At 37.1% G+C, this 19,785-nt stretch overlaps 1 protein-coding gene, 1 long non-coding RNA gene and 1 pseudogene across 2 annotated transcripts in view; 2 read left to right on the forward strand and 1 right to left on the reverse strand.

The window, feature by feature from the left end:
• LOC107967007 (uncharacterized) overlaps window positions 1-17,688 on the forward strand; it is a 27,764-nt gene extending 10,076 nt beyond the window's left edge. Inside the window, exons 2-3 of the long non-coding RNA XR_001707110.3 lie at window positions 5,108-5,272; window positions 17,598-17,688. This is a non-coding gene — a long non-coding RNA (uncharacterized LOC107967007). The remainder of the gene's footprint in view (window positions 1-5,107; window positions 5,273-17,597) is intronic.
• On the forward strand, window positions 217-335 carry LOC112204819 (5S ribosomal RNA; annotated as a pseudogene).
• On the reverse strand, window positions 9,893-10,995 carry OR56A1 (olfactory receptor family 56 subfamily A member 1). The gene has a single exon (XM_001163752.6). It carries the CDS (start codon window positions 10,885-10,887, stop codon window positions 9,931-9,933), a length of 957 nt encoding a protein of 318 aa, XP_001163752.2. The 5' UTR covers window positions 10,888-10,995; the 3' UTR covers window positions 9,893-9,930.
• Window positions 17,689-19,785: the final 2,097 nt, after the last annotated feature.

Raw genomic sequence — 19,785 nt, forward strand, 5'->3', positions numbered from 1 at the left:
AATACAGAATCTAAATGAGAAATTCAACAAAGAGATATCATTAAAAAAAAGAAAAGAAACAGAAAACTTGGAACTGAATAATTCAGTGAAAGAAATAAAAAACACAATAGACTTTCAACAATAGACTAGGTTAAGCAGAAGAAATAACTTCAGAACTTGAAGACAGGCTTTTGAAAATAATTCAGTCAGACCAAAAAATAATAATAATAATTTTTAGTCTATGGCCATACCACCCTGAATGCATCCAATTTCATTGGATCTTGGAAGCTAAGCAGGGTCAGGCCTGGTTAGTACTTGGATGAGAGACCTCCTGGGAATATTGGGTGCTGTAGGAAAAAAAAAAATTCTGAAAGATGAAGAAACCCTTTGTGATAAATGTGACACCATTAAATGGTCAAATATTCAAATTTTAGGTGTTCTAGAAAGAGAAGAGAGAAGAGATAAGCAAATGCAAATAAAACCTATTTAACAAAGTAATTGCCGAAAACTCTCCAAGTTTCACGAAAGATTTAGACATCTAGACACAGGAAGCTCAAATATTCTCAAATAAATAAAAGCCAAAAAGGTATTCTCCAAGATATATTATAGTTAAACTACTAAAAGTTTAAAACAAAGAAAGAATTCTAAAAATAGCAAGAGAAAAGCATCAAGTCACATCTAAGGGAGCATCTGTCAGATTAAGGGTAGATTTCTCAGCAGAAATCTTACAGGTCAGGAGAGAATAGAATGCTATGTTCAAAATGCTGAAAGAAAAATACTGCTAACCAAGAAACCACCCTCATAATTCAATCACCTCTCACTAGGTCCCACCTCCAACACTGGAGATTACAATTCGACATGAGATTTGGGTGGGGACACAAATCCAAAAAAGGAGGAAAGGATATACAAAACAACTAGGAAACAGTTAACAAAATGGAAGGAATAAGTTCTCATCTGTCAGTAATAACTTTTAATGTAAACAAATTAAATTTCCACTTAAAAGATGTAGACTGGCTGATAAGATTTTTTAATCACCCAGCTATGGGCTTCCTACAAGAAACTCACTTCACCTATACAATAAATATAGACTGAAAGTGGAGAGATAGAAAAGATATTTCATGCAAATTGAAACCAAAGGTGGACAGGAGTAACTATACTTATGTCGGATTAAACAGACTTTAAGTCATAAATATTATAGTAAAAAGAGACAGAGAAGGTCATTATATGATGACAAAGGGATCAATTCAGCAAGCAAATATAACAATTATGTGTGTGTGTATATATATATATATGCACTCAACACTGTAGCACCCAGATATATAAAGTAATTATTATTAGGTTGAAAGGGAGGGATACACACCAATACAATAATAGGCAGAGACGCCAACACCCAACTCTCAGCATTAGGCAGATTATCTAGACAGAAAGTCAACAAAGAAAAATTGAGTTCAAATGCACTTTAGACTAAATTGAAATAACACAAAACATTTTATCCGACAGCTGTAGAATATACATTCATCTCATCAGCACAAAGAACATTGTCCAAAATAGAATATGTATTGGGCAACAAAACAAATCTCAACAAATTTTTTAAATCTTCTCAGATCACAGTAGAATAAAACTAAAACTTTGGAAACTGTACAAATAAATGGAAATTAAACAAGCTCCTAAATGATCATTGAGTTAATGAAGAAATTGAGAATAAAATTTTTAAAATTATTGAAACAAATAAAAATGAAAACATAATATACCAAAAACTATGGAATACAGCAAAAGCAGTGCTAGGAGAAATGTTTATAGCAGTAAATGCCTATATCAAAAAAGTAGAAAGATTTCATGTAAACAACCTAATAATGCACCTCAAGAAATTAAGAGTAGCAAAAACATGCAAAATCCAAAATTAGTAAAAGAAAACAATAAAAATCAGAATAGAACTTTAAAAAGCCTCAAAAAGACAAAAAATAAAGTGAAAATTTGATTTTTTGAAAAGATAAACAAAATTGATAAACCTCTAGCTAGACTAATCAAAAGAAAAAGAGAGAAGATGCAAATACAATCAGAAACAAAAAAGAAGATATTACAACTGATACCATAGAAATACAAAATATTATCAGTGACTATTGGGAACTATATACTAACAAACTAGAAAACCTAGAGGAAATGGACAAATTCCTGGACATATACAACCTAATAAGATTGAACAAGGAAGAAATAGAAAACCTGAAAATACCAATAGTGAGTAATGAGATTGAATCAGTAATAAAAAGCCTGCCAATAAAAAAAAGCACAGGGACACAAAGTTTTACTGCCTTATACTACCAAATTTGTAAAGAAGAAATAACACCAATTCTTCTAAAACTATTCCAAAAAATTAAAGAGGAGGGAATTATTCCTAACTCATTCCTCAAGGCTACTACTACCTTGACACCAAAAACAACAACACGACAGAAAAAAAAAACTACAAGCCAATATTCTTGAGGAACATAGATATAAAAATCCTCTGCAAAATACTAGCAAATCAAATCCACCAACCCATCAAAAAGATAATACATCATAACCAAGTGGGATTTATCCCAGGAATGCAAAAATGGTTCAACGCATGCAAATCAATAAATGTGATACATCATGTATTAGTCCGTTTTCTCATGCTGCTGATAAAGACATATCTGAAACTGGGCAATTTACAAAAGAAATAGGTTTAATTGGACTTACAATTCCACATGGCTGGGGAAGCCTCACAATCATGGCAGAAGACAAGAAGGAGCAACTTACATCTTGCATGGGTGGTGGCAGGAAAAGAGAGGAGCCTGTGCAGGGAAACTCTAGTTTTTTTAAACCATCAGATCTCATGAGATTCATTCACTATCATGAGAATTATGGGTGCAGGAAAGACCCACCCCCATAATTAAATTGCCTCCCAATTGTCTTTCCAATTTAAAAAGACAATATGTCAGGCAACAGCATAACTTAGATACTAAACCTGACTTCTAAACTTAAAATTCAAGTCTCATTAAGCCAAAAGTGAATGTCAGAAGGCTTTTTCTCAAAAGCATTTAGGCACAGTATTCAATTCTTCAGTCACTCTGTGAATTCAAGTAAAAATGAGACCTTGATCGCTCTCTTGGCTCTATCCACAGGCAAACCAGCATTTACTTTTCCAGGAATAAGCATAGGTTTAAGGAAAGTCTCTCAACCTCTTTCTTAAATAGGACACAGTCTTAATTCTATTATAAGCATCCTGGTAAATGTAAGAGCTCTAGTGACTTTTTCAGAAAATGTATCAAGGTTTATTTTTTCCAAGAGTATTGACTCAGGTAGCTCTCCTCCCCCACCACATACTAACAACAGCATCTCTTGACAGACCACAAGAATTCTGCATAAACTCAAAAGCTAAGCAGAAAATACATTGTTTCCAATCAAATACCAGGATCTTAACATAATCATAGCAGAATGTCGAGGCAGATTTCAAGTATATGTTTGAACAGTCCTAAACTAGGAACTGAATTTCTTTGGCTATTCAGGCTCTTTTTTGGTTTCATATGAATTTTAAAATAGTTTTTTCTAGTTCTGTAAAGAATGTCATTGGTAGTTTGACTGGAATAGCATTGAATCTGTAAATTGCTTTGGGCAGTATAGTGATTTTAATGATACTGATTCTTCCTATCCATGAGCACGGGATGTCTGTCCATTAGTTTGTATCTCCTCTGATTTCTTTGAGCAGTGTTTGGTAATTCTCACTGTAGAGATCTTTCACCTCCCTGAGTAGCTGTATTCCTTGGTATTTTTTGTGTGTGTGTGTGGCAGCTGTGAATGGGATTGCCTTTCTAATTTGAATCTCAGTTTGGCTGTTGTTGTTATGTAGGAATGCTAGTGATTTTTGTACATTAATTTTGTATCCTGCAACTTTACTAACATTTATCAGCTGGAGGAGGTTTTGGGCCTAGACTGTGGGGTTTTCTATATATAGAATCATGTCATCTGCAAACAGAGACAGTTTGACTTCATGTCTTCTTATTTGGATGGCCTTTATTTCTTTCTCTTGCCTGATTGCTCTGGCTAGGACTTCTAATACTATGTTGAACAGAAGTGGTGAGAGAAGGCATCCTTGCCTTGTGCCAGTTTTATAGGGGAATGCTTCCATCTTTTGCCCATTTTGGAGGTCAAAAGTTAAGAGAAATTTTTAGAATTTCTTTGAGTAAAGAAGACTCACAGAAATCCAGCCTGAGAAAAAGTTAGATGATGTGTATAGCAGTCCTTCTCAAGTCTGACAGCCTTAAAATAAACATCATTAAGTAGAAAAAGAGTGGCATGGAGAAAGGGAGAAGACAATAAAGAAAAGAAAAGTAATGGAAATTATGCCTAAGAAAATCCTTTGAGTGTGATCACTAGCACATTGAACTGACCTGATACAGATAGATCAAAAACCTATTAGGCCTTTGAGGGGGTTTATTGCCAAAGAAACATGAACTTGACTTTCAAAGAAAGTTTTTGCTTTAGAATTTAAAAAATGTATTGATCCTACACAAATTACAATTAGAAAGGAGAAACAAGTACTAGTGTTTTACAGAACTAAAGGATGATAATAGTCAACAATAATATATTGTATATTTTCAAATAGCTAGAAGAAAGAATATTGAATATACCCAACACAAAGTAATGATAAATGTTTGAGATGATGGATATGCTAATTACCCTGATCTGCTCACTACACGTTGTATGTAACTTCATAAATATGTATAATTATTATGTATCAATTTTAAAATGAATAATTAAATAAAAAATTATTTAAAGTACTGATACTAATATTTTATAAGTAGAAAGTAGGTTCAAATGCAGTGTCACTCCAAAAGAAGTCACATTGTTCGATGCCTGCTTCATTTAGGATAATGGGAACATTAATAAAGGCACAAACCCCCAAAGGCAGATGGCATTAAAAAAAACAATAAAAAGCAATGATCAGGACATTGAAAACAATGATCAGGAGAGTTCCTCCTAGAGAACGCAAACAATGTCTAGTCAAGAAACTTGTCCCCCTCTCAGTAAGTAAAAATATTGCAATATCTGCTCCTAAAGCATTCTCGCATTACTATTAAGTTACTGCTAACTGAATTCTACACTTCATTTCCAGTTGGAAATCATCTGCTCCGCCATTAATAGAGAGACAGAATATCACTGGTGAAAGAGAAATCACAATGGGATCTGATGGAGAAGGCCACACACATCTGTAGGTCTTGGATTTTTTGCTGCATAGAGTAATCAGATGAGAGCTTGGGTCGTCTCCCTTGGTAAGGAGGTAAGCATATTGTCTATGTAGGAAAAAGAGAAATGAAAATTTATGATCAAGGCTCTTTTGCAAGCAGCTGGATCTATGTGAGGAGTCTGGCCGATGAAATGATAGAGAAAGTGATGTGTCTCCTAGTTTGGGGCCCTAAAGCTTACAAGATCCTGCATATTCTTTCTCTTTCTGGCTTGCCACCCAGATTCAGAAGCACCAGTGAAGGTCTCTAAGAGCCCAGAACATGGAGGATCCACATAATAAAAAAAGCATGGGTCCCTAAATGTTGATGTGGAGCAAAGCCCTCATGCACTGGAATGAGATGTGGATGAGAAGTAAACTTTTATTGTGTTAGGCCACTGTGCTATCATTGTTACAGTAGCTAACTTTAATTGCATTGACAAATTCAATGCGTATGGGTTTTTAGTGTACTCTGCCTTTGATATCTATAATCTGGAGTATGAAAAACTTAGGAAACTACAAATCTATCCAGTGAAAGATTAAAAATATACCTCAATACCTAGACTCTGAAGAAGCAAAAATGGGTTTATGTAGCAAAATGCCTTACTTCTCAATTTTAACTCTGGTCCCTGTTGATTAAATGACTATGTATAATTTATCATTTTGCTCAGTTGCCTCATCTGCAAAAATGGGAATTATAATTCATGGGCTATTTTGACCATAATCTCTCTAAAACTTAGTTTTCCTGTATGTTCAGAGTGCTAATCACACATAAAGAACTCAATAACTAATTTTTGGTTGAATAGGTGCAGAAATGTTGTTATTATATACAGTACTCAGCCAAATGCTGATAATGTAATATGTTATGAAACACTAAGGATATTCGCTATTCTTATGAATACCTGACTCATGTCAGTGATTTGGTATTGACTTTTAAATGTTGCTGAAGAAAAGAAAATCATGGTATAAATTGGTATGTCTCTTTTATTTGTTAAATTAATCACTCAAGTCCCTATGTGCCTTATGAGCAGGAAGTACAGGAGTTTTCTAAACAGACTTGTCACGTTCTCTTTCAAACACCTGAGATTGAGAACTGGCATTCAATACAGTACCGTTATTCCCACAAATAGCCACAAAGGGGCAATGTTGACTTGCCAACTGTGAAGAGTTTGCTTAACTTCAGACGTTGCTGTTTTAAGTTCTACAGTTGCAGTCTTGATGCCCTAAACTTGGTCTCTGATGTCTCAGAACTCTCCTGCCTAGAATATACACCAAAGCATAATAAAGTATCAGGATGGCTAGGCACTAAAAAGCTTTCTGTGATAAATGGAAAGTGTAGTATTGTTCCCTCAACAATACTTAGGTGTTTGTTTTGAGCTTGGGCTACCAACATAGGGTCCCTTCTTCTTCCACCTTAATTCCAGAGGACTTGCTATTCTTTCTTTCCACTGGCCTTGATTTAAGTCAGCTATGGTATTGAATAGCAATGTGCAATGATATCAGATCTTCCTGCTCAAGAGGCTGTGTTCCTCACACAAATATGACTAACCTGCAAACCAGGGAGTGAGGGGAGTGACCTTTGGAAAGCTACTCCTGTCTCTCTTCTCATGTTCTGAATGCACCCTCTTCCAATGCAGTTGGAACATATTCAGGTTGTATCAGCAAAGCAAATCTTCATAGACTTTCTCAGTTTTAAAAAACTGACAAAACATTGGTACCCCATCCATTTAAAATGCCTTCAATTTATACTACTTCATTATATCCACTCAAGACAGTGCTTGAAAACCTTTACAGAGAGGACATGTTTTAACATTTTGCTATGGGAACTTCACAGCAGAGTTGGGTCTGCCCTTCAAGGTCTGATTCTTTGGTTATCTTGCTCCTTTATCATCTGTATGAGGATTTACTTCAAAGCCTATCTAGGACCCTTGAGACCAGTTATTTTACCACTTGCAGTGAGCTTGACAATTTTGTGAGAAATCTGTGGTCCTCTAAACCTCTATACTTAGAACCAGAGCAGACAGCCAACTTTTCAAGTATGTGGTTTATCCATTTGTTATGTTTAGGACTCTACTACTGGGGAACTAGAGATTAAAGATAGACATGATTTTTCAACTCTTCTTTTAGCCAATTCAATATCATAAGTAAGGAAATGTTTACTGAGCCCCTCAATATGCGAGAGCTGTGCTAGTTACTGTGAGGGGTGATCACTGTTGTCCCACTGCTGTCTTGGTCCCTCCACCCTTTACAAATCCCTACAACAAAGTTGGTAGTTTCTATCCCTATGTACACCCAGTTTGAGTCAAGCATCTCATAATTGTGTTGGCCATTTGCATTGATCTACAGAAGCCTGGTTCGGGAATTAAGATCTGAGTTTTGGCCAAATAACATAGACTCCTCTTTGAGTTCATTCTGGGCTTGCTTCCGAGTGAAATCATGGCAGATGCAGGGAAAACACTCCTGGAAAGACCAATGGAGTTGACCAAATGCTTGAAAATATCACCTGATTACAGATGTATTATATTCCTATGAATTATATCCTATTAGATTCCTTTTTAAAAACTCACTTTTATAATCATGTATAGAAGGCTCTTATGAAAATTAAATATTATTATTCATAGACATTGGTATATTGCAAGTGCTCAAAACATATGAACTTTGATTTTCATTATAAGTATTATTTTAGAAAATCAGTGGTGAAGTTGGCCTTTATATCATCTAAGGGACAATAGGAAAACAGTGAGAGATAAAACTCTCTTAGCAACTGTGAAATGGAGAGAAGTTCTATTAGAGAATTCTGTGCTTAAAATATGACAAATACTGAGTTGAACCTGTGGCTCTGGCTTGAGACAATGAGAGCCAAGCCTGAAGGTACTAACAGCCCCTTCCTGTAAGCCAATGGGTATAATTTTTCTTTCCTACTGTTGTTGAGTGACTGGAAGAAACTCTCCTCCTAGAGCCCACACCAGCATTGGGTTGCAGTTACTTTATCTAATCCCCACAATGTGGGGCAGTTGATCTTACTCCTCTTACCAGCTTCATGTCAATTCCTTCATAGCTATGAATGCTGCCTCTAAACATGATGTCATGTTTCTCCACCCACCTGCACTAGGGGACTTGATTCTGACTCTAATTCCCTGGTAGGAACAGTGCACTGCAGGGTGATGTTATAGGTGCTCCTCAGTAGTCACAAGCTTTCAGACCCACATAAGATTGGAGCTGCACCAGTTACTAACACTTATCTCTCAGTCCCAAGCCTGCCGTCCATTCTGTACTCTGTCATGCTGGCACTGGGAGTCAAACCCTTCTTTGCCAGCTGTCTCTCTCTGAGTTTCTACCTACAGAGAGCAACAGAAACATTAGAAGGTTGAAACATGGAGAGGGACACTTGCTCTTTCTGTCTGTTCCTGTCTTGTCAGTATTCCTTAGCAGCAACTCTTTATCTTGGAAGTGGAATTGATTCTAGTCTCCAGATTGGTTGGTTGGTTGATTGGTTTTTGTTTTTGTTTAACTCCCAGCCTTATTGAACTCTCTCAAAAATACCAGCACCATCAAGGTAGTGTCCCATCCTGAAGGTTTTAGTCCCAGCTCTGAGGGCCACATCCTCTGAGGTCCTATGGCATAAGTACCAATTAGGGACAGCATCCTTCCTCAGATATCTGAGATCCAGTTCTATGGGCCACTTCCTAGCCTTTTAGGTTCTAATGACCCAACCTCTTTCCAAGTGGAGGTTTCTTCCCATAGATACTATTTATCTGTTACTTGAACCTCCTTTTTTTCGTCATTGTCTCCAATACCCACTTAAACAATTGTTTACATTAAATTATCTGTAAATAACCAGTGTAAGGTTTTTTTTCACCTAACTGGAACCATTATTATCCAGAAACCTGACACTATGACATATCTTTCCACATTCAACTACAGCACTTGGGCAGTCAACAGATCAAGTAAGACTTGATATTCAGTTCACTGAATGTGTAGCTTAAACATATAGGGAAAGTGGCCAACACAATGTCCTAGTCAGCTTTCCTGTTTCCTACTCTCTTAGGGTCCCCTCTACCTGTCTGCACCCATCCTCACTTTCAAGACTCTCTCTAAGATGATGAGGCTGTATAGGATAGAATAGAAAGCTGACATTGCTTTATATTGTTATAAAGTTCTTTTCTTCTTGCCCAGCAGTTTTGTCAAGCAAGACTCTGCCTTCTCTGAGAAGTCCCTTTGGTCTCAAAGAAGTAAGAATAGGCAGAAAATACCTGTCAACATCCAGAAAGACAAAATACAGGTCAAAGGAAAGCAAAGGCTGGTCTTGAGCTTCAATTGCAATTGATGAGGCATTTCAACTATGTAGAAAGAGCCTAGGTTTTATTCTTTTTGCTTCCCACATATGTGATCTTTGGTCATTTCCCTTCCTAAAAGCATCTCTTTTTCTACTATGTGAAATGAAAGTAACAATGCCTGCAGAGATGTGTTGAAGATTAAATTACTTAAATGTAACTGCCAAGGTTCAAAGCAGCCACTCAATAAATACGAGTTTCTTCCCCTTGCCTACCTCCACCTGAACTAGGCAAGGAAAGTAAAGGAAGGAATCTGGTTCAGTAATGAAGGGAGCCTCAGTGCATGCAATAAACACTCACTAACTGACATTTCTCTACTTCACTGCCTAGGTAAAATCACTGAAGAGGAAGAACAGGAGGTATTAGAAATGTTTTACATATTCACCTCCCTCTCTGCAGTAACTTCTGAATTCCCTGTTTTATCTCTTTGGTCCGAACCCCATACACAATAGGGTTCAATGCAGGAGGAATAAGGTGATGAAGGACGTTCAGCAGGATCAGGATGTCCATGGGGACCTTCTTTCTGGCCACATTTGTCAACACCACAACCAGCAGTATGGTGCTGAAAAAAAGAATGAGGATGAAGTGGGAGCCACATGTGCTCAGGGCCTTCACTGCCGCCCCCTCTGCTTTGAATCTAAGCACAGCTCTTAGAATGAAGGTGTAAGAGAGGAAGATGAGGAATAAATCTGAGCCCAGCAAGGTCCAACCAGCCACAAATTGGTAGATTCTGTTAAGGGTGAAATTATCACAGGAGAGCCTGGACACAGACAAGTTGGCACAGATGCAGTTCTCAATGACATTTTTCCCACAGTAATGGAGCAGGGAAGTGAGGATAGGAATGGGTGCAGTAAGAAGCGCATTCCGCACCACAATGAAGACACTAGCTTTGGCCACAAATTGATTAGTGATGATGGATGGGTACCGCAGTGGGTGGCAGATGGCCACATAACGGTCATAGGCCATGACCATAAACGTGCAGGACTCCATGGGGAGGAAACTGTTCATGATGAACATCTGGAGGAAGCAGGCAGGGAAGCTGATCGACCTAAGATCAAACCAGAAGATGGCCAGGACCTTGGGGATGACGGTGAGGCAGAGCACGATGTCCAGCAGGGAGAGGAGGCTGAGCAGGTAGTACAGGGGCTGGTGCAGAGAGGCCTCCAGCTGGATGGTGATCAGGAGGGTGGTGTTAGCTCCCATGGCCAGGAGGAAGAGAAGGCTGAGGGGCAGGGAGAGCCAGTGCTGCCAACTCTGGAAGTTGGGGAAGCAGATGAGGAGGAATTCAGAGACTGGGACAGTGGAGCTGTTGCTGGGTGACGCCATAGGCTGAATCATGAGCTGAGTAGGCTTCTCATGACTATGTGTATGAGCAGATACAAGAGGTTATTTTTACAAATTGCTTTGAAAAGTATCCCTTTCACTTACTCTTTAGGAAGCCAATGATAGGTAGCTCACTTTTGCCAAGTAAGGCAAATTTCAGCCAATATTCTAAAGGTAGAATTGTGAGACTTGATAAATAATGGTGTGGTCTATGAAGAAAAATGAATGAATGAAAAACCTATGAAGTTTAAAAAAAAAAGGGTAGTGACAGGCAGTAACCTCACTATATGTTAAAACATATTACAAACACGCAACAAATTAGGCCAGTATGTTACCAGTGTAAGAAAAGCAATGGTAGATGATAAGTTTTTTAATAAATCATTTTGGAGAAAAATAGCTTTAATTAGGTCTTTGCTTTCTACTATACACCAATATAATTTGAGATGGATATTTTTGTTACATCTCTTACCCAAACTCATGGTATACTAGAAGAAAATAGAATATAAATTTGATTAAGTCATCCCTTTGCTAAAACTTCAATCTATATGAATATAACTATTCATTTCCCACAACCTGAGCCTGAACATCCTAGTGCTCCTGGAATAAAACTAAAAAAAAAAAAAAAAAAAAGGAAAGAAGAGGCTGTTTTTACTATAAATTTGTGATCATTAACCTTAAATGTGCCTTCAATAAATATTGCACCCTACAAATCTCCCCTAATCAACTTTCTCCTCTAGAAAAAAATTATTTCCCAAATGTCTTCATTTTTTTCAAACCTGAAACTCTACTTCTTTCAGAAGGTGACATGAACTTCTACGTCATGGAGAAAGTAGAAAGTAATCAGTAAAATTTTCCTCAACTTTTCAAAATAAAATCTACAAATCTAAAATCATAGTGAGATACATATTACCCTAGTCAGAATGGCTATTATCAAAAATACAAAAAATAACAGATATTTGCAAGGATGCCAACATGTATAAGGGAACTTTTATATGCAATTGGTGGGAATGTAAATTAGTACAGCCTCAATGGAAAACAGTATGGAAATTCCTGAAAGAGATAAAAATAGAACTACCCTTAGATCCAAAAGTCCTACTACTAGGTATCTACCTAAAAGAAAAGAAAACGATATATCAAAAAGATAATTGTACTGGTATGTTTATCACAGCACTATACACAATAGCAAAGATATGGAATCAACCCAAGAGTTCAACAACAGATGATAGGATAAAGAAAATATGGCATACACACAATGGAATACTACTCAGCTATTAAGAAGAATGAAATCATGTCTTTTGCAGCGACGTAGATAGAACTGGAGGCCATTATCTTAAATGAAACAAGCCAGACACAAAAAGACAAATATTGCATGTTCTCACTCATAAGTATGTGTTCAAAATGTGTACATATAGATGTAGAGAGTGAAATGATTGACAATGGAGACTCAGAAGGGTGAGGCGGGTAAGAGGGGGTGGATAATGAGAAATTACTTAATGAGAATAATGTACATCACTCAGGTGATGGATACCCTAAAAGCCCTGACTTAACTACTATACAATCTATGCATGGAACAAAATTGCACTTTGATCCTATAAATTTATATAAAATTTTGTAAGACTTATAAATAATGTGTATATACTCTCATCCTTTTCTTGTTTCCTTTCATTAAAATAAATAATCTGTCCATCTTCAAGAATGGATCCCATCTCTCCCAGCTTTGAATTCTGGCTCTTTCTCTAACTCTCCCCTTCCCTTCATGCACAAACCTCTCACAAGCATTTACACTCACTGTCTCCATTCCCTCACCTTACATCCATTCCACAACTCACTTCAATTTGGCTTCCATCTCCATTAGTTCCACAAAATAGCTCTCAGAAATCACCTACAGCTTCCCTATTGTTAAATCTTGTTGAAACAGTTGATCAAATCCTCTTCCTTGAAACACTCTCTTTGGCCTAATTCATATATCACAGACTTCTAGTTTACCTTGTACCTCCTGGTCACTCCCTCTCATTTTCTCGAACACATCCATCATCCACTACCTTGACGTCAATTTAAAGCTTCAGTCCTACATTTTCTTCGCTTTTCTTCTTTCCTCTCTGATATTCTTTTTCCCTTCTTCCACTTCTTTTATCTTGTCTATGTCATTGACAATTACCATCTCTATTACTAAATTACTGAATTATGTTTCTTATTTAGACCTCTCCAGAAGCCTACTTTATGTATCAACCTGGGTTTCCCAAAGATATTCAAAGCTCACCAAGTCCAAAATTTAAAAACCTGGTCTTTTGCCAGCATCTCAGTGACTGGTGTAAATATCTGTCAGTTTTAGAAGCCAGCGCCCAGAAAATGTCTTGAACATTTATTCTACCCATTGAAAATGATACAAAGTACATGATGAAACCACTAAGACATGTCGTTTTCCCTTTTAATTAGCCCTGGAATCCATCCACTTCTCCATATCCACTCTCACCATCCAAGTACTATTACCTCGAGTAAAAAGTAAATATTGCCTCCTAATGCAGTCTAGGTTTCTTTATAAACCATTCTCTACATTGAAATCAAAGAAATGTTTTTAAATATAAATATTACCAGTCATCTGATTAAAATATTTCAGTGGCTTCTCATTGCTAATATTATAAAAAGGAAATTTTTTACTTGAAATTCATGAGACTATAAGTTCATGAGGGAAGAAACCATATGTGGTTTTTCTTTTATCATCACTATATATACAGGGTATAGATAGATTGCTAGGTACACATAGTTAACTGACTACATTATGGAAGGAAGGAAGGAAGGAAGGAAAAGGAAGGAGGAAGGGAGGGAGGGGAGGAAGGAAAGCAGGCAATGCCATATATTATCTACCTCCTTCCTCATTTTCCAGTTCCATCTAACACCCCATCTCCCTTGCTCCCTGAGCTTCAGCCACACCGTCCTTTCAGATCTTCGAACGTTACATGAGCTTTCTGATCCCACTTCTCTTGGAAGGCTGTGCATCTTATGCTTCTACACAACACTTACTTTCTCCTCATCCTTTACATCTCAATTCAAATACTCTCTTCTCTGAGAGGTTTGTTCTAACCCCCTTTACACAAGATCAAGTCCTCCTATTTTATGTTTCTGTAGTACTTTGAACCATCCTCATCATCTGTAGTTATACATTTGTATGATAAGTTGCTTACATACTCCTTCTTCCAATGCCCAATTAGACATTTCATGCCATGAAAATAACATCAATTAGCACAGTGCTTGACATGAAATGGCTAAAAATATTTGTAGAGTGAGTTAATTAGACATATGAGCAGAATAATAGGAAGGCACAAAGGAAAATTTCTGAACTCAACCCTAGAGGAAAAGAGAAGCTTTCCTAAAGCTGCTAACAACTTAGCTGAGTTTTATTTCAATAGATGTGGAGGATTTACATGCATTAAATCTGTGTAGTGTATTGAAGATATAAAAAATGGATTATGTGAAAGCATGGAGATGAGTCTGAGAATAACTTTGGAAGGAAATTCTATGCAATATTTAATCTGACTGGAGCCAAAAGGATGAGGAGTTGAAAGAAAGAGCCAAAAATGGAGTTGATAAAAGAAAAAGCCAGATCTTAAGTACGTTTTCTATGCTGAAGATTTTAGAACTAGTAATATGGATGAAAAGAAATGGAAAAAAATATTTCCATTAGAAGAGAGACATGACCAGATTTAGGGTACGTACAGAAAGATCACTCTGGACACATTATTATGCATGAACTTGGGTAAGGCAAGAGAGCAGAGATAGAAAGAATGGCGGCCGCAATAGCCAAGGGGAGAAGTGATGTGCAACTGAACAAAGGCTGAGGCACTGAGAATGGGAAGAAGGAGAATCTTCCAGAAGTCACATAGACAGAACTTATTGACAGATTTGTTTTAAAGGAGAAAATAGGTGAGAAGCCCAGAGTGACCCCCAGTTTACTAGCTTGAGTAAATAAGTTGCATCACCAAGATGTAAAATACAGCTAAATGAGTAAGATTAGCATGTACTGGGATATGTCAAGAACGAGGTGTTTATAATCACCACACATAGATTTGTTTTCGGCTGTTTCAAACTGAAGAGTTTGAGAAAATTAGAAGGATCGTAGTTTAGGACATAAATTCAGAAAGCATTAGAACATAGCCTGTAGAGTTGGAATAGCACAAGGCTAAGATTGGAACCCTAGAAAATAGTAACATTGAAGGGGTGGAAAAAGAAAAGGGAGACATAAATGGAAGGGCTAGAAAGGTATAAAGAAAATCTTAAGAATAAGATGCCCCAGAAAAAACCAAGGGGAAAATTTCAAGAAGGGTTTTACCAACTTGTTAGTCAAGTAGAAGTTCAATAACATAATGACAGTGAATATTCATTAAATATTATAATAAGGATGTGTCATTGGTAACCTGGCCAAGAGAGATTCATTTGACTGGTAGCAACAGAAACCAGAATGAAGGGAGCTGGAGAACTAGTAAGTGAGGAAGTGTAGATGGGAAAGTTGACTGTGTAGCTAAAGTCCATTTCAAACTTATAATAGAAGAAAAAGCAAGGCGGAAATGAAAGATACTGTGGTATGTTTATATGTTCAGGGAAAGAGTAAACATTCAGAAGGAAAGTAAGATAACTGAGGTAGCTACTTCACTGAGGAAGCCACTTCTACTATTAATAAATTTTATCTGTAAACCTTAGCACATTGTTTTTGTACCTCTCTATCTCCCTCCACTCTGCTGTGAAATAGAGGGCAGATAAAGGGTACTTTTCCATTTGTACATACTACATTCTCTAACACCCCATAGATTCTTAATAAAAGCCCACTGAAAAATATTTTGGCATTACTGGCCCTGGTGTTTAACATAGATAGAAAATTTTAAGGAGGAAGAATGAGAAAGGAGAATTAACCACAGTTTCAGTGGGCTGAGGGGCAGTTCTGATCAGTGTTGTAAAGGGTAGCCACAGGGGGGTTGTCTGGTGGACTAGAGGGAAGCGGGGCATGGCACAGAATACATGATGGAACTCAGGGATCTATTTATGCCACTGCTCACAGGTGCCCCCCAAGATTCACCCACTTACTTGATGAAAAAGCCCTGTGCTAGGTTTCTGACTTAATGGGTCTTCTCCTTTTCCTAATATAAACATAAAATGATCCACTTGCTCCTAATGTTGGTAAGAATTGTTTTGAATTTCATCCTGTCAAAATCATTACCAATTTATCCAAACAGAAATCTCATCTTCCTATGTGAGTCTTCCCTCTGTTTGAACCTCATCCCCCAACATTCTATTTTACCATCCCTGATGTACATCCCCCTTAATGCTCTGTCCTTTTCTAGCATTGTTTGACATAATCTTCATATCTCTTCATGCTCCTCAGATGACATTTGTGGATCAATCCTCCTATCTGCTTCCAGTCATCACACATTAGCCTTTTACTCATGAAGAGTCAAAGCTCTACTGCCTGAATGAGCCCAGGACACTTGCCTCCACCCATCCAGTGTTATCACCTAGGCTCTAACTCTGTTAAAGTCCATTTCTTCACTACTGAACATTGGAAAATGGGTGTGGACGAGTGAGAAAGTCTGGAACAGGAGGAAAAGAAAAGGGAACAGATTCCTAGATGTTCCAGCAAGTGGAAGTACATATATAAACATAAGTCAATAATGTGGTCCATAGAGTAAAAACTAATTTATTGTTTCTAAAACTGGATTGGCAATATTAACCAACATGAACCAAGTATCTAGTATGTACCAGACATTCTTCTGAGTATTTGATGTGTATTAATTTAATGTCAGAAGTACAATGCCAAGGGCAAAGTAGTTGAGAATCTTTCTCAATCCTGTTCCAATTAGTACATCTGGAGTGGACTATCCAATACAGGGCACTATGCATTAAAAAGTTTTTTGGCAAACTGAGACACAGTCATATAGTTACAGGATGATAAGAGGCATTGCTCTCTACTGAAGGAGGAGGGTCATTTTTACATTGTATGTGTGTGGCCTCCAGAAAACAAGAATATCAATGATAACATTAACATTTATGAATGGCTATTAGGGGAAAAGGATAAAATAAGGACCACTAGAGAGAAATCACAGAAAAAATGATCTTGATTAAATATGAAGAATGTTCTAACAGTCTAAAGAAAGTTATATTTTTCTATTTTAAACTGCTCTTCTGAGACAGAGTTCAGGGAAATATTGACCAGCTTCTTCATCAATACTTTCTTTGAACCCATGATCCAGGTGACCAGTGACATACTTAACCCAGCATGCCTGGCTCTGCTCTATCTCTATACCCTTTATCCCACTGTGGGATCTATAGACCTTCTGTTCCTGGTCAGGCAAGATGAAGCCCAGTCTTTCACTTGCACTACATACCCTACCCAAGTAAGAAAATCAAACCCTCTTATCTGAAGGCAGAAGGAAGAAATACAATCTACGAGGCTGTTTACTGAAGTGTTCAGGATCAAAATGCATCGAGTTGCCACACTTCCCACCTCTCTGCCTATAAGGAAAGGATCCCTGCCTGCCTCGTATCCTCCCGGTCACTCTTCCTATCTAGGTCCAATATAGCCTAGGCTCCCCTCCCTTGGCCCTGGGACTTACAGAGGATGCAAAAGAACCAGCTCTTAGTGTTGTAACTGCTGCAGGGGTGGCCATGCTAGGATTTTGGTGAATAAATCATGAGGGTTTTATGAACTCTTTACCCTCTCTTACCCGTCTTCTTAGACACAGTTGGGAAAACATGGCTTGGGAAGCAGAGACTTGGAGGAGGAGGAACTGTGTCCCTGGGGAAACCCGTCTTATTGTGCTCCAACAGGTAGGAAGTGGAGGTGTGAGGGATGAAGTGGTTTGAAACTAAGATAATAAATTCTCTAGAACCCAGAATCCAGGAATCTGGTATGTAAGTCTGACACGCAGACATGGATGAAAATACAGAAAAAGAGATTACAGAGCAACTCCTTTATAATAACTCCAATGTTTTGAGTGCTTTCTGAGTGACCTAAATTACTGAAGTTTTATGTATTTTTTTCTCATTCAATCATCTCCCTTAGATATGAAAAAGCAACTCTTCAGGTTAGAAACTATTATCCCCACTGTGTAGGGGAGAGACAGAGAAAGCCTTGCCCCAAATCACATAGCCAGCCACATTTAAACCTCCTCTACCTGATCCAATGTCTGTTTTCTAAATGACTCCTCTCTAGTCTCCACTTACACTGATGAATATGACTATACGTATTGCAATTCTAAACAAGATTTTAGAAAATCAAGTTCAGTAAACTATTAACTTTTCTAAACTAACAAATATATTTATCTCCTAACGAATGTGAAAAGAGTTGAATACAGACAAATCTACCAACCTTGTTTATTATATTGAGGTTGTGGATAAGCATAGGAATAAAGTCATTCAATTTGAATGCAAATTTGAATCCCAGCTCTGAAATTATGTACTAAGCTCTTCAAACTTTGACATTATATACAATGGTGATAAGACAAGCATGGCTCCTGCCTTCAACAAGATTTTATTCTAATTATGTGATTTTTAAAAGAAAATAGGTATCTCTAAATGTATTTGCATAATTCCTAAGATATACTGTTCAGCAGAGATGCGAGAACAGAGCATAGAAAGCCACACAAAATTATGTTGTAATGCTGCACAAATGAACTCATAAGTGTATGTATCCATAGATACAAATACATCCAATACATGTAAATATTTTTATACTCTATATATAAAAATACATAAGTATGTGTGTATATAGTCTCATATTCTTATGTATAATCAAGTTGCTTCTGGAAGGAGACACAAGTAATTTGTATTTGTAATAATTGGCCCTGGGAAGGACAAATGTGTGCTTGAAAGACAGAAATAGAATAGTATATTAGAGATTGCTAACTGCTTACTCAATATTCCCTATTATTCCTTAGTAACAAACATCATGATTTTATTGGGGTTCCCACATATACTGCAAAAATATGACACTTCCCAGACTCCAGATGTTAATTGATGTCATGTGGTAGAGCCTCCAAGAAGACTCTTTGATGTGAACTAACTCAGCTGAGAAATGAAGATTATATGCCCCACCATCTTCTAAACATAGCAAAGCAGAAATAGATAAACTGGGGCATTGATGTCTTTGTGATGATCTGATTTTGGCTCTAGATGTCCACCCCTGAACTTCCTTTACATGAAGGAGAAGAAAATTCTAATTTGCTTAAGCCACTACTATTTGGGCTTTCTATTATGTGCAGTCAAAAATAATACTAACTGATACAGAGAATGAATTACTTTTAATAAATAACATTTTTAGCTTTTAAAATTTGAACCATGTGCATATATTATGTATTTCTAAATTAAGTTTTAGATTTTACTATTTTGATGATAGAAATAAAATATAAAACACATAAATTCAGAAACCTTTGGTAATTATACAAAAGGAAATATATGAAATCCTGATGCGGTGATCATTTCAGGTCAAGTGAGTCAAAAAGGCCTTAGCACAGAGAGATATGGAAACAAGAGCAGAAGCAGGGCAATCAGGGAAGGCCTGTCATTTAATCCAGGCAAGAGATGGCCTGAAGCAGGTTGGTGGCAGAGGAAATGAAAGGGAGTAGACAAATTTGGGGAGAACAGTCAAGCAGATATACTGGTGAAGAAGAAACGAAGAAATTAATGTAGAAATCAAATATGATTCTTCCGATTCCATCTTGGGAAACTTGGTGGATATGGGCCCATTTACCTTAATGACATCACACAGTAAGATTTCTGAATAGTGTTGAATTTACATCTGAAGTTTGTGATGATATATTTAATGTGAAACCAATAACTTTATTAAGGGATTTTTTTCTGACAAGTTTCAAACTCTCACAGAGGAGACAGGTATTTGTATTCAAACAGAATTTGGGTGTTTTCAAA

The sequence above is a fragment of the Pan troglodytes genome, chromosome 9 (genome assembly GCF_028858775.2).
Source record: "Pan troglodytes isolate AG18354 chromosome 9, NHGRI_mPanTro3-v2.0_pri, whole genome shotgun sequence".
Lineage (NCBI taxonomy): Eukaryota > Metazoa > Chordata > Mammalia > Primates > Hominidae > Pan > Pan troglodytes.